The 16,393-nt window shown below is 24.3% G+C and overlaps 1 protein-coding gene across 3 annotated transcripts; it reads right to left on the bottom strand.

Moving 5' to 3' along the window:
• Window positions 1-247: 247 nt before the first annotated feature.
• On the bottom strand, window positions 248-15,057 carry LOC132923242 (uncharacterized). Of its 3 annotated transcripts, XM_060987098.1 has the most exons (8): window positions 14,971-15,057; window positions 14,750-14,902; window positions 13,132-13,158; window positions 9,777-9,839; window positions 7,881-7,934; window positions 7,678-7,716; window positions 1,600-1,629; window positions 248-652 (listed from the first exon to the last, which is right to left on the bottom strand). In XM_060987098.1, the coding sequence occupies exons 2-8, from the start codon at window positions 14,829-14,831 to the stop codon at window positions 579-581; spliced, it is 369 nt and encodes a 122-aa protein (XP_060843081.1). In that variant the 5' UTR covers window positions 14,832-14,902; window positions 14,971-15,057; the 3' UTR covers window positions 248-578. The 3 variants fall into 3 exon arrangements, with proteins under 3 accessions (XP_060843081.1, XP_060843080.1, XP_060843082.1); XM_060987097.1 differs by having other exon boundaries at window positions 14,750-15,041; XM_060987099.1 differs by lacking the exon at window positions 1,600-1,629 and having other exon boundaries at window positions 14,750-15,036.
• Between the last annotated feature and the right edge of the window lie 1,336 nt (window positions 15,058-16,393).

Genomic DNA, 16,393 nt, shown 5'->3' with positions numbered 1-16,393 from the left:
TCATCAATACCATTCGTCTCTAATTTATTATACTCGTATTTTACAAGTATATATGTTTATTATAACGATACACAATTTTCAATTATGACTGAGCACATCCAGCGACGTACCCCGTCGTATCTATTGGTACAATAAACGATCACCGCAGTACCTTATTACTACCTTACATAATAATAAATTAATAACTAATTACAATGCTGATTTATGTTTATAATGGGTATCAGTATTCAGTAAATAACATAAACGATTTAATTTTGTGGTACGTTTATTTATAAGTTAACAAAAAAACGAGATATGTTATTGTATCTCACACCTGTGTACATATATATATATATTTTAAATAATGATCAAGCTTTTGTTTAATAAATTAATGTTAATAAAATAATAAGGGCTGATTAACTATTGTTCTAAATATTATATTATATTTGAATACACTTAAACATATTTAATTAGACATCAAGAGTTAATTCAATGGCTTTTTTCAATGTTAAACATTTTAAAATACAATAAAAGATAATTAATTAAATACAATTATTTATTGAAAACACTTATCTAAATGCCTAGTATGTACTGTATATTTATTGATTCTCGATGCTGGGATTAAATTGTTGTTTACACCATTCTATGACGGTTAAATTTTTTGCGACTGCATCTAAAAATAAAAACAATATTAAATTTAATTGCCTCTAAAAGTATTTTATCAAGTTAAATTTACCATAATATTTTTAATATTTAGCTAATTGTTAAATATTATTTATAATATGTAATATTATGTAATAAAAATACTACTCCACGTAAAAAACTGCAAAATATTTTTATAGAAATTTGAATTTTGAAATTTAAATTTTGATAAAACTATATTGTATACAAACAAAAACATTAAGATTTTAATGTTTGTTGGAATTCACAAAAAAAATAAATATTAAAGATACTTTATAACTTAAAACTTTTTGCCGTTATGCATACTATTTACTATACCAACATGGCAACACGATTTATATGTCATGTAAAAATATAAACAATTTATTTTATGATTGGTTATTTACCACAATAATATTATTTATTTTATTTATTTATTTATTTATAATATTTTAGTATAGTCGATGTAGATTAAAATTCAAACGTATTATACCATTAAACGTACCTTTCATTCTTTTAAAATAAATATCGAGAGACCTGTAATAGTTTACTTGATTATCTAAAACCAAAAATGTTTACATTTTGATGAGTAAGTACTGTGAATAATGAAATTATACTATTCTCAATTCTGTTATTTAATTTTTTATACTATTTATTACTAATATAATTATGACATATAGTTATATTTAGACATTTATTTCTTGTTGGAGTACACTAATATAGAATAATATATAAATATATCTGTTTGTGTGTATTTTTTTATTATAATTATTTATTCATTTTTTTAGTAAGGTTTGTAATTGATATAATATGTCCTGACATTTTATTAATTTTCTAAAATAGAACGTGAAAATGAAATATGATCAATGATCCTCAATCTCAAATTTATAAAAATTGTACAGTATAGTTTTATTAAAATACGTATTATAATACATAAACAAATATTAAAATAAAAATTACCTGATATCAGCTTGTCCTTTATTAAATCGTCTTTAACAAAGAAATTATATGTTATTAAATGTACTGCTAAGAATTATAATATTTATGTAATTATTTATTAATAATCAATTCATCATAGTACTCAGAAGTAGTATACATATAGCATTTTATTCCAGGAAGAGTAAAGATTTAATAAATACTTTATTTTTTGATTTGTTATTACCTGCTGTGTTATAATTATTAGCCTCTAATAAAGTGAATACGAATAACTTTAATTAACTGTGTTACTATGTCTAAACTAATTGGTTCATAGGATTCAAAGTATCAAACTAAAGTCTAGGTACTATGCACTAAAAAATTGTATAATAATTTTCTTACGAAATTTTAACATTCCCATGATATTGATGTATGGATCATCTAATAAATACATAATAATTAATATTAGCCATATAATAGTCCATCTATTATTTATATTTTTCATTTCAATTCATAAAACTGAAATTTTATTACCAAATTTTAACACTTGATATGTTAAACATTTATATTATTTTGATTATTATTGTATAGGCAGTGAAATTTTCTGTCTTAAAATATTATAATTTAACATAAGTAATCAAGTTTCCAAACAGCTGACAATACATGTTATACATAATAATATTCGAAAGTTCTAGACGCTGAGACAGCCGAATGTTCTAGATTCTAGAACACTCAACCGTATATATTTATCAATTTTTAATACATAAAAAGAAATTTAATTGCTAATTTTTAATCCTTAATGTGTTAAACATTTATATTATTCCGGATATTATATTATTAGTAGCAAAAATGTCTGTATTTTATAATATCCTTTCTTTACATATAATTTAACATGGCTAATCAATTGTTCAAACCACTGAAAATGCACAGATACATAAAACATTTCTAAATGTTTTTATGAAGTAGAAATGTATGTGATGCTAATATTTTTACGTTGAAATTCCAATTTAATGAAATATCATCGTCTATGAAAAATGATGCTGAGACGATCAGTCAATCTTTACATACGAGTTTATGACAAAGAATATTTCATGACAATTTGTTTTTTTTCCACACAGCTATTAATATTATTTATTTTAGTTTTAATATTTATGGTAGAATTAAATACTTTTTTCCAACAATATTGCATATTTTATTTTATGATTAATATTTAATTATTATTAAATTATAATATATTTATACCACATTATATCATTTTAAAAAAATCAAATTTTATTAACATCTTTCTGAAAATTCAAACTATAATAAAAATAGATAATATCTTAAAATTTATGAAAAATTTAAATTTATATAATTAAATTCAAATTACTATAAAGTATATATACATACGTAGAAGTATTAAGTTTCCATGAATAATGAGAAAAATAAAAAAAGTGAAACAATTGAACATTTTAAATAGCTATTAATAACTTGGTAAGAGTTGAAATATTTTAAAAATTATATTATAAACCTTTGGTTTCCAGAATATACACATAGTCATTCATTTGCGAGTTTAATCAAAAAAACAAAATTGATTTTAAAAATGCCCGTTTTTCTTTATTTTCTTTTTTGTTTTTCCTAGTTTTAGTTATTGACTACATCTAACATTGTATTTCATAAAGTAACAACTTGATCCACTTTTCTACCAGAAACAACCGCTATCTTTTAAAATCGAATCATTTTCACTGTCCCAGAAAGTGATGGCAATAAAAAAGTTCTAGGTCACTTTGGACATCGACTGAGCATTAATAGTGCAAAACGCGGACATTTAGTAAGGTTGGATAAAAATTAAGATTGCAGAACACAGACACTTTGTACCATTATATACGAATACATTAAGTATACCTATATAAAATATCATTATAGAATCATTATAGAATCTATTCGAAACAAAAATCTCCTTAAAAATTTATAAGAGACAAAAATCCAATGCTGGTGACAATAATAAACTATATTAAATTTATGTAAGAATAGCATCAAAAAAAAAGAAAATAATATATTTTTAAATTCCTTACTAGGTATACATTGGCCATATTATGTATAACATGGAGTTTTAAAAGATTTTTTTCAATATTATTATTTATTTATAGGTATTTATATTGTATACATTTTTAATTTTCTTTTTAACATAACTTTTGGTAATATAGTTGTAAAAAATTGATTACGTACTAGATTTTTTACGTTAGTAATATTGAATTTTTACATTTTAATAATTGACATTATACACAATAACTACTTAGGTTTATAATTTATATTTACAATATATACTTTTTGCATTTAATAGTACAAAGTGTCCGCATTATGAAAATCTGAAATGAATAATTTTACCCTACCCGTACAAAGTATATTCGCGTTAAGTGGTTTTTAAACAATAGCTAGACAGTACAAAGTTACAGTTTTCACAAAAAAAATTATAAATAGCTTACTTGTAAAAAATGATTGAAGTATTGAATCTGTTAAAAAATTGATTAAAATATTATTTAATTAATTTAAAGTTATCGACACCTTTGTTAAGCATTGATGGGAAAGAACGCTTTCATTTTGTGTAAAATGCGTTCAATCTTCATGAAAATAATGTTATGAATTTAAAATTGTATTATTTAAGAATGAATATCTGTTCGGAACACCGATAATTGATAAAGTGAAAATGATATCAGGAGATTTTAAGGTATTAAGATATTAGATAATAATATAAAACGATACGGCCGTTGTCCGTCGATATCTCGATTTAAAACTTTAGTATACGTGAGACCGCGACAATCAACGGTCAACAATCGACATCAAAAATGATGTCTTAATTTATACTCAAAAATAAAATTGTGTTATTGTTAATTATATGTGACTTTTAAATGTCTTGATATTTATAATTCTTTATTTTGTTATAATTTCATAGTTGGCGTTTTATAGTATATAAGATTTTGTGATACAAATAAAAAAAAAGATTTTTAATGTATTATTTGTAACAGCACAGAAAGAATCACTACAAAAAAGGCTCTTAACAGAGCCAACATCTATTATTTATGACAGCCAATCACAACACAGGACGAGTAGAACCAATCACAGGACAGAACGAGAGTAAAAACACCAAAAGTTGGACTTAGAAAGGAATTACAAGTACTTCCTTACATCATAGAAATATCACGTGATCAATATCAACGATCCCGTGTGCAACTCTCATAGAGCATCGCCACAAAACGATCGCACGGTCCAACGACGACGCTGACTCCGACTCCTGTCCACGACGTTCAAGTGCTCCGACCAGCGAAAGACGACCGATATATGATCCCGTGTATTGCCGGTTGCCTAATATATCTATTCCACGGAATTATCTAGGTGGTAACCTCTCGTTATATTCGACGTCGGAGAATGGCTTAGACCGGAACTCCGACGCGGATACTCGATGCGCCACCAAGAGATTCAGGCGGCATAGATATTTGGCCCGGTGGAGCGAACAGCAGCGAAGAGCTTGCGAGATACGGACAGTGGCGACAACCAGACGCTAGGACTTATCATTTGGATATACAACCAGAAGACTTTCAAGGTGGAAAATAAATTGTCCTTTTCAGGACAACCTTGACAAAATGAGTCCCCCCAAGCGCGCCTGCCTAGGCCTCGCTCATCCGAACAGCGATTGTGATTAGACGCCACTTATCTAAGCGGGCCTTGTCCAATTATCTGTTCCATCCACAAATTTGTAAAAAACAGCGAACTCCCTTCGTATTATATAAAAATAAGCGGGAGAAATATTTCCCCTCCCCGAATATTGTAACACATAAATATTATATAAATAGAAATAAAGGATCAATTATTATATATAACACAGTTGCATTCATATTAATGGTGAACGGCTATAGTACTTTATAGTAAGTACCGTTTCATATTATAACAAAAATTAAGTGCGAATGTACGAAATTAAAAAAAATGTATACCTAATTTCCCGTTCAACAAATTAAACAATATCAATTCATAGTTATAGTATAGTATTTTATAATCAATGGTTATAGGTAAATAATATACTGTATAAAATCTTAGTACTTAGTGTTAAAACTTCGTTTCATTTTTTATAAAACAAAATGTTTTGTGATAGACTTTAAAAAAAAAACCAAAAGCTAGATGTATATACTTACCTTTAATTGACATTATTATAATAAATTCAAAATTTAAGATATATTATTTATGAACCATAATTTTGTGTGTCATGATATTTTGTATATTATTCACTATTTTCTGACTATTACATTTTTTTATTAAGATAATTTACCAAAAATACAAAAAATAACTTTCCTATCATTGAAAGTAAAGTATATTAAATAAATCAAACAATTTGTATATTTTACCTGTACACGCTAGAAAAAATCAAACTATTATTATCATAGTTACATATTAATGTACCTATTCTATAATATATTAAATCTATATTCACAGTATCGATAAATCATTATAGAGTTTGATAATATTACGATGTACGTGTTCCTCAATAATTGTTATAAATTATATTTTGGAAAAATAAATAATAGATTAAAATATTGTAATAATACCTTTAATATTTTTAATTTTTATTTCACTCTCTGAAGCTGTAAGTTTAAATATTTGTTTTTTAAATATAACGTACTGACAAGTACTTGACAAATATTAATATTCAAAAAGAATAAACAACAATTTAAAAAAATAATATATCATAAAAGGCTCTAACATATCTAAAATAAATTCATTCTTGTATTTATATTTAATTTTACAATATTAAATATTTTTCATCAACTATCTAGGCACCCTGGATAAGCAAAGTTTGTGCTTGGAGAGAACTTCTTAAAAATATGAAATTTAAGTTACAATATAATAATTCATAAGGGTATAATAAAAATTAATGATAAAATAAGTTTAGTGTGGAAACTTTAAACTTTCTTACATAATATACAATTTGAATTTATTCTATGTTATATCCAAATATTATATTGTACGTAAACGTAAAATATTTTCTTATCATTCTAAGGTATATATTAGAACATACGTCATACAATATTATATTAACAAATTTCACATTTCTAAAATATACTTTATATATTTTACTTTTCTTTCGGAGATCAGAACAACATTGGTAATCACAATAATTATTGACAATATCTGACATTGGATTTCACAAAGTAGCAACTTAATCCGCTATTTTGCATGAATCGCTTTTCAAAAACTCAAAACAATATTACTTTCCCAAAAAGTGATGATAGAAAAATAAAAATAAATCATTTTAAAATTAAAACATACAAATCTAATCCAAATTATGGCGAATTTAAATTTAGTAATAGAACTTCGTACAATTTTTTTCAAAAAAAAAAAAAAAATAATAAATAATTAATATTTTTATGTTTTGTTGCATAAATAGCTTACTTCTTAATATTGATCGAATAAAGAGATCTGTTAAAAAATCAATTTATTATTAATAAATTCTAAAATTGTAAATTATACCATATCGACATCTTTGTTAAGCATTGATGGGAAAGAACGCTTTCATTTTGTGTGCACTGCGTTCAATTTTCATGAAACAATTGTTATGACTTTAAAATTGTATTATTTATTAATGCCTTTCAGTTCATAGTTATAGGTAATTGATATCATGTATAATATCTTAGTGTTAAAATTTTGTTTTATTTTTTATTAAACGATAAAAATAAATTTTCAGTATCGATAAATTATCATAGTTTGATAATTACGAATTACGTATTCCTTAATAATTGTTATAAATTGTATGTTGACAAAATAAATTAATAAAATTCTTTGCAATGTATATTATATGATATTGAAAATATATTGCAGTTTAAAATATTGTAATAATACCTTTAATTTGTTTAGTTATATTTTCACTCTCTGGAGATAAACGCTCTGAATTGTGACAAATATTAATATTAAAAAACAATAATAATAAAATTAATAATAAATAACAAGTTTTTACATAAATATATTATTCTTACAGTGCACTAAGAATATAGATGTATTTTAGACGTGTTTTTATATATAAAATACGTCATAAAATATTATATCTGAAAATTGCACATTTCTAAAATTTGAATTTTTATATTTTTCTTTGCTTACCGAGGTCAGAACAATATTGGTATGGAGATTTTGGAGGATCTGTAATAAATGAAAACAAAGATCTTATTTTAGTAGATAACATTATTTTTACGTGTTCAGTATTATAAAAAAAGTATATCTGAATATTGCAATTGTTGAGTTGAATTCAATTATATAAATTATTATAGAAAAAATTACATTTTAGAATTATAATATGTACTTACCAAGCTTATCACATTTTTGTTGTTTGATATCATTGAAAAACCTTATGTAAATATCTATAATGTTTAGTACAATATGTTTAATTATTATTTTTATTGTAAATATGAATTTTAATAAATGTATAGTATGTGCTAGTTACATGAATGGTAATAACTAATAACTTAGAGAATAATATTTTTAGCAGAACTGACTTATCGGTCTAATTTACTATTCGAACTATAAATAAACAATTATTTTTTTAATTTGTTGGATAAAAATTATAACTTTGATGAAGGTTCTTGAGAATTACCTACCCAGAATTGTAAATCATAGATGAAAATTAATCACTGGTTAACAAACCACGCAAAATATCATAATGAATAGAAAGCATACAACGATAAATTTAAAAAACGAATTATACTAAATGAAGTTACTATTATATTTACTCTGCTTCCTTGTCATCTTCCAAAATTACTTAAATATAAACACAAAATAAGAAAAATCTGCCAAAGAATACCTGAAATCATAAAAAGTCTAATCCACTTAACTAGGCACGGACTTTGATAACTATATAGATATTATTATGAGTCTTATAAAATATATCTATTAAAACTAGAATGAGACGATACCCTATGAATAGAACCAAAGAGAATCCTAATACAACGATAATGGGATGATTCCCTCTCTTGAAGCTGAAATAATAATATGAAAAAACCTAGAAAAATGCAAAGTTTCGGCTCAATTCTTTGAAAACAACTTTACAACAGAAGTTTAAAGCACAAACGAATAAAACTAATACTACCCACAGAAATCGAAATCGAAAGTAAAAGATATACTATCTGTTCTAAAGAAATACAACAGATAATAGACTATCACTCACTGATTTATGTTAAATTTTATAGAATTTTTTCTCCTTATTTTCCCTATTGTTATAAGTTATAACTTATAACTATGTTAAAATACTATCTTACAAATAAAAAATAAAATATGTTTTTACTTTTATTGGTATTTTAAATAAGTTTATCCTAGATGCGGCTGTCTACAACCATGGATATTTACAATTCTGAATTTTTAATTATTTAAAGTTTATAACCTAACCTTGATGCTTTCTGTAGGTCATATTTAACTGGGTTTATGTTAGATAAATAAGTATTAGTCTAATAGCTAATTAGACTTCTTTGGTGAATAAATTTAATAATTTTTTATTTACAGAGTACCCAAAGTTTTTCCAATTTCGCCTAGTGATATATTTATGTAGAATAAAGGCTCAATAAATTGGTTCAATAGGGGCACGTAGTATAATGAGCATTATAGTATATTGTGTGTTGGCCATAAATTGCTGTAATTAAATGCGGTTCGGATTAATTGGCTGACCGCCACAGTTAGTATGCGTAACAACGTTCAAATCACTTGTCAATAAAATTGAGTTATCCAAACTTCCCTATATACTTTTAATTATATTAAAATGCTATCATATTTTCAAATGCAATCAAGAAATAAAACAAAACAAAAATTATTTTGTGATTTGTAATTGTTAGAATTATTGTAAAAACAAAAAATTGTAGAAACTATAATAGATTTATAATTTTAAAAAATGTATATTTACGTTGATACACATCTATAAAAATATCCTTTCTACTAGTCCCCTTTTTAATCAACTATATTTACTTGGATATTCGTGATATAACCATTAATTTGTAATCATCACTCTTTTCTAGATCATCGTACTTTTAACAATTATTATATTATGCAGACTTTAATAAGAATGAAGAAAAAATAAATAGGTGTATTATTAGCATAATCTTTTTCTGGCATTATTGATCAACATGAAAAAGCTAAATTATTGAAATACTTAATTATTGTTAACACAATTTAAAAGAAAAAATACGTAATTCACAATAAAAAACTTAAAAACTTACCGTCGTTGATTGGTTTCCAACCTCGTAAAATTTGCTCACTGTTTATAAACTCCTCAGATTTATCTGTAATGGTTATTATTTAAATTTCAGTCAACTGCTATCATATAATACTATGTAAATCATGAGATAGAAATATTGCTTTTTAAGTATTATTAAACATTATATTATAAACATTGATAAATTATGACTCCATCTCATGTGCCACGGTTCGTATATTAATATAGACTTCGTTTAATAATTTGTTCAAAGTCTATATAAAAATACATCTCTAATGCATAATATAAAAATATCATAATATATTACTGTGACTTTTGAACACATTTTTATTTTCACGTTTATTTAAATTTTTACGAATGGTCTGACAATAAACTGGAAGATGAAAGACACAGACAGTTATCTAGCCAGTCTGTATTATGATGAATATATTATGTAGTCAACCGAACCTAGCGCTTGATACACACTTGCTATTTTTTCTACAAGCGAATTTGTTTGCGAAAAGAACGCATCTCACTCGCGCATCCAATTGAACACTATCTACTGTTTCCAGGTTTAATTTCTCTCACCTCCTCCCCCTCCCATGTATATACAAACATATCGAAAAATGTGCATACCATTCGGTGGTGAGAATGTTCAATAATAGACGAGTAGTTTTGTTTGCCGGCTGGTTAGTAGGATATATTATATTATTACCTATATTCAAATTGTAATATATCGTTATTTTACACAATTGCGTAAAAAAATAAATTCCATACGCTCATAAAATTTTTTCAATATTGACACTGGAATTTTTTTTTACAGTTATTTGAAAAAAAAAGTTATAAAAAACCTTGTATTCAATTAAAGATTTTTTGAAAAGCCACATTTTTTTATCAGGATTTCATAAAAATTTTTTTAGAAAAATGAAAATTTCAAAAGTCTTTAAATAGTTTGGAAAGTTCTAAATAATTTGATCGTAAATAGATAACGCTGATATAAATATTTTGTGAAAATTTCAAGTATTTAGAATTATTTGTTTTTGAGTTACAGCAAAATCATAAAATCGATTTTGTCGAATAGTGGTTATACGTAAGAATTCCCGTTTTTCCATTACTTTTACAGGGTTTATCCTGACGCTTTTGAAAACCACTAGAAATTTTTTACTTTTTACACTCTAAAAGTAACAACTAGATTTTCAAAGAGGGACTTAAGTAAACAATCAAAGCACTATACTACTCCAAAGCGTTATGACAAGCACAAAAATACATCATTGCAAAATCAATACATTCATTACTCCGTTCAGAATCTAAAATAAAAAATATACTTCAATTTTGTAAAAATAAATATATATATATATAAAATTAACCATTTAAAGAATATAAAAACAAATTGTTTGATTATTGTTGAAAGTATTAAGTTTGATACTTCAGGTTTGCAACGCAAAGATGCTTTAGAAAATTTTGAACAAGTTAAAAAAAAAACGATTAAGCCGTTGTTAGACAGATTATTTATATAATCTATACTAAGATAAAATATATAAGTAATTGCCGTGACGAATGCTGATTCCGATGTATGGGAATGCTCATTTATCATAATGTATTATAGTTCTATTTTCAATTTATAATTAATAAATAATACACAAATTTGTATTCATTCATAAATAATGTCAATTCTTCTTTCTTTTTCAACGAACTTTGCTGTTACTTTATCGTAAAATTCAGGACTCATTTTTAAATCTTCTAATACTTTTTTTTCAAACGATAATAATTCGAGAGAAGTCAATATAAACTTCTTGACTTTGGGTAGACCTGCAATATGTTTTTATTCTCTTGACGACTATTGTATTTTTATTACTGTTATTAATTATATTAGGTACCTAAAAATAGTTTTTCCAGTTTAATTTTCAATAAAATTATTAGGTCTTCGGATGTCTTTGTAACATTATGTTGATATAAAAACCTATTATTGGTATAATAAAAAAACTCTTATAAATTATCACATTTGTTTACAGTATTATTTGAACACAGGTTGTAAATATTCTGTATAACTTTAAACAAATCCTTTTTAAATCATGATAAGTCCTTAGATGTAAGTAGCCTATAGGTCTTATGTGAAAATTATAAAAGTAAATAGTTGTATATTGTATAATATATAGTTATTACTTTGTATGATTTATTAGTACCACTTACAAAAAAAAAAATTCGACTTAACTATTTTAAGGAGGGGGTATGATATTTTAGTAAATATACAAGTGGGGCGTAGAATGAAAAAAGTTGGGACCAACTGCTATAGTAGCATCTTGATACTGTTGTACATTGAATCGTATCAATTAATTAAGCTAGTTTAAATACTTCATTCAGTCCTAAGTCTAAATTATTTTAATTCATGTTTTTGATTACTTCAAAAATTGGTTTATCTTTAATTTCTGCTGAACTGTACAAAACACGTAGTAACTCATTTTTTTAACCTTCAAATATCAAGGAATTTTTCATAGTGCTACTATAAACCCTTAAGTTCATTAACAGGAAATACTTTATTATGTTTTGATACAACTCAGAAGTAAGTAATGAAAAAATTACCAAGTTTCCTTTTGATGAAAATCTACTCTTAATTTGATTCAAAATAATATCTAATATTTCACTAAATAGACATCTATAATTTAAGTTATGAATGTTATCATCAATTGTTCGATCTGTACTTATTCGTTAGGGAGCTCAACTAGCATATTAGGTAGGTATCCATCGATTTACATTTGCCATTTTTCTACACTCCACAACGTATTAGACTGCCACAACTCTTAAATCCTAATAATTCATAAGTTTCATAGAAGACCATTTTATTTATATTACTGTTATTATTAATAATATAAGGTACCTAAAAATAGTGATTCCTGGAGAATTTTCAACAAAATTATTAGGTTTGCTAATGTCTTTGTAACATTATGTTGATATAATAATAAATATCTTATAAATTATTATCAGATTTGATTATAGTACTATTCATACACAGCTTGTAAATATTCTTTATTATATGTAATTTATGTATGACGTAATTTTAATTTATAGATTAACATAATGGCTAAGCAACTTACTAAATCGCATTACACTACAATAGTTTTTATATCCATTGTCTATAAAAAATTATATATTACAAGTAAATTTATAATTTAGTTGAACGATAATTAGTTTAAAACGTAAATTCATTTTTAATTTGTAAATTAGATTATTTACAAACATTATAAAATAGTTAAACCTATTTTATCTGAATAACACAAAAGCAATATTTATAAAAATTGAATTTGTATAACATGTGATTTTAACAAATAGCTTATTCAGAAGTTGCAGTTATTATCATAAAGTTATACTAACTAGATACTTACTACCAAACTGAGACCCCTTTAAAGCTTCTGAAAAATAAATACTGGAATTATAATATGTATAATATTGTTTAAAAACATAAAATATATTGAAAAAAAATATTTTATGGAAACTATCTTCAAGTCAATATTAATGTTCAAATAATTAATGCAAAAATGTGTTTTAAAAAAAAATAAGTTCTAAAATATTTGTGAATGTTTGAAGAAAATAAGAGAAAATAGGTGGGGTTAACTTCGCAAACATTAATAAAGATTTTGGTTTTTTTTTTAAATTTTAAATTCAATTTTATTACACGATTTACATTCACTGACCTTATTATATAAGTATTTTAAAGGTATGCAAACAACGTAATATTTGTTTTATTTATCGTGATTAAAGTGTATAAATTAATTTTAACACGAAAAGTTTAATATTTTAACGTCCCTTACCACAGCAATCTAAACAAAATAACAAACTCTTAATTAAATTAATATAATAAGCATAAATGACAATATACAAATAGAGATTTTAAAATTAATTTTTATGTCGCTGAATGGATATAACTAAAGAAATAACATATATTATTATATTATTATAATTGATTGTTCTTCAAAATATCTCTTATGTTACCAGATCATATTTTTCAATAACGAATATTTTACGTTATTCACACTATAACTATTTTATTTATTTCATACTTTTAGCTTTTTTAATAACTGTATATATTAAATATGTAGACTCAGATGCAATTAATCACATGCGAAATATACCATACTGGCCACTGCTAAGTTCACTCTGTCAGATATTATTTTTGAATTTTAGCAAAATTATATATATTGTTAAGTATGTATAAGTTTATTTCACACTGAATTTTACCGAATCAAGAATATTTTTTCTTTTAAAAAATACAATAAAAATTCAATGAAATTATTTTTAAAAATATCATGGGTAAATTAAGAAATTTACCTATCGTAATATTGATTGGTAGATATTATATATTTTGAAAAATACATATTTTTTATTATTGAATATATGCTTATTATTAAATAAGCACTTTTACGGTTTATTGTTACAGATTTTAAATTTAAAGACGTAGTTTTACAAATATTATAACTGTTTATACGATGTGGAAAAAATAAATAATTATTCTTATTACGCAAACATCGATTTTTTTTTACATTAATGTAACACAATAATTTAGAATTATTAGAATGTACGCAAATTTATATTAATTAACCAATTGTCTTAGAATATTATTAGCAAAGAATAAATAAGTCCTTTCGGGCTTTGAAAAATGTTTTTTTTTATGAAACGTGATTAAAATAAAAATATATTATATTTTACCTCTATAATTTAATATTTATTATCTATAATATACTTACTGTGAAATTCTAATAAAATAATTTTTTTTTAATTTAATTATATATACATTATATTTTATTAAGTTCATAATAGTAATTTTAATTGATTATTTCGTTACAAAATGTTATTGTATTTTATAAAAAGTGTATAAGACCAGTAAACATTTTAACAATTAATAATTACTAAAATATGTAAAATATAAAAATCTTAATATCATTTTATTTCAATTTCATATTTAAATTTAAGTGTAAAATTAAAAAAAACATTGTTAGTTGTTACCTTCATTTTCAGCATCACTAAAGTTTATAATAGATATCACTGTCACTAACGATAGTGTTATAAAAACGTTGTAAGAAATCATAGTTATTAACGAGAGAACTACAAAAAAACAAGCATCGATATGGCGCTGCCGATATAGAATATTATTATCTTCTGAAAATTTACGATGTCAAAATTAGGTGTTTATTTTATTAACAACTGTTGAGGTATACAATATTTACAAAATGTTAACTTGTAAGCACACGGGTGCCCGTATCAGAATAATTATATTGTATCATTTTGTTTAACTTTCAATCAGAATATGAGGCAATACTTATTAATGTCACACACTCACACACATAAATATATATTTATATAACTATATGACGTCAATGATGCATAAATATAGGGCTTTTGGTGTGTACAAGAGTTACTTGGATATACATTACGTCATACGATTTGTTTCTAGATCTGTTGTGTACATATTATATGTTACATTTATATTATACTATTATTAAAATCATAAAGTCGTGTTACTATCCATGTTAAACACTTCAATCTTAAATTACACTCAAGCTTTAATTTCAACAACATCTAAGTATACATTTCAAACGTAGCTATTACAAAAATAGTATTGATAACTGTGCTTGATATGCATAGCCATCAGTAGCCGCTTTTTAATAAGGGAAGTTTCCCCTCGTGGTATAATGCTTGCAGAAAGCAACTGTAAACTGTATACTCTCAACAACAAAAATACATTTTACAGTCTCACATAATATATGAAATATAATTAATAATGAAAAAATTACAATATTTTTTATTATTGTAATAAGCAAAAAAAATATCAAATTACAAAATTTTGTTAGTCAATAACATACTGATAATATAATATAATATTTATTATTTATTATATTCTATTAGCAATATTGTTCTCATTATATTAATTCCACTCTATGATATTATAGTTGATTGTTCTTGATAAATAAATAAGTTGATAATATGATGGCCAACATTTCTTTGTTCAGTTTGAAAACTATTGAATGATTTCATATCTGGTTGAGCTATTAACAATTAAATGTCTTTATAATTTTAAATTAAACAATACATATTAATATACTATTAACCCATAAAAGGAAAAAACAACAAAAATTATATCCACCGTTAATTTTTTATATTTTACAAATATGTATTCTTGACAACAATATACAATATTATGAGTTTGTTAGCTGACCCGGCAAACGCTGTTTTGCAAAAATAAAAATACTCTTAAAAAAAAAAACTGCAAAAAAGTTTTGATACATTGGGCGGGTTCATCACTCTTTAAATGACACCTTAACCCATTCGGCTACCACTACTGTTGGAATTATGGAAGCTTAATAAAGTTGTTAAGTCCATATAGTAAACCCACGTTAAAATTGTTTTCCTCCGTGTTGATCCATTTTTTTTGGTATTTGCGGGGGGCCCCATTTTAACGATTAATTATGTAATATAGACAATCTTATAAGCTAAGCTTGCTGTAGCTTTTTTCAATTCTTAAAAACACTCCGGAACTCAAAAATCAATCAACAAAAAAATGTTTTAAAAAAAAGTTAAAAAAAGGTTTTTTGAAAATTATTTTTCGTAAAACCTTCTCCTGGCAATTACGAACAATTAAAAAACAGTTTG

The sequence above is a fragment of the Rhopalosiphum padi genome, chromosome 2 (genome assembly GCF_020882245.1).
Source record: "Rhopalosiphum padi isolate XX-2018 chromosome 2, ASM2088224v1, whole genome shotgun sequence".
NCBI classification, from domain to species: Eukaryota; Metazoa; Arthropoda; class Insecta; order Hemiptera; family Aphididae; genus Rhopalosiphum; species Rhopalosiphum padi.
Note: the sequence above shows the minus strand (reverse complement) of the source record. Positions and strands in the feature narration are given on the sequence as shown.

Excerpts from the sequence above, each read along its gene's own strand:
- LOC132923242 (XM_060987098.1), bottom strand. The coding sequence starts at position 14,831 with ATGATTTCTTACAACGTTTTTATAACACTATCGTTAGTGACAGTGATA. Across the intron at positions 7,717-7,880 it reads ACAAAAATGTGATAAGCTTG|ATCCTCCAAAATCTCCATAC; the intron begins GTAAGTACATAT and ends CATTTATTACAG. Across the intron at positions 1,630-7,677 it reads CCAATATTGTTCTGACCTCG|ACGATTTAATAAAGGACAAG; the intron begins GTAAGCAAAGAA and ends TCTTTGTTAAAG.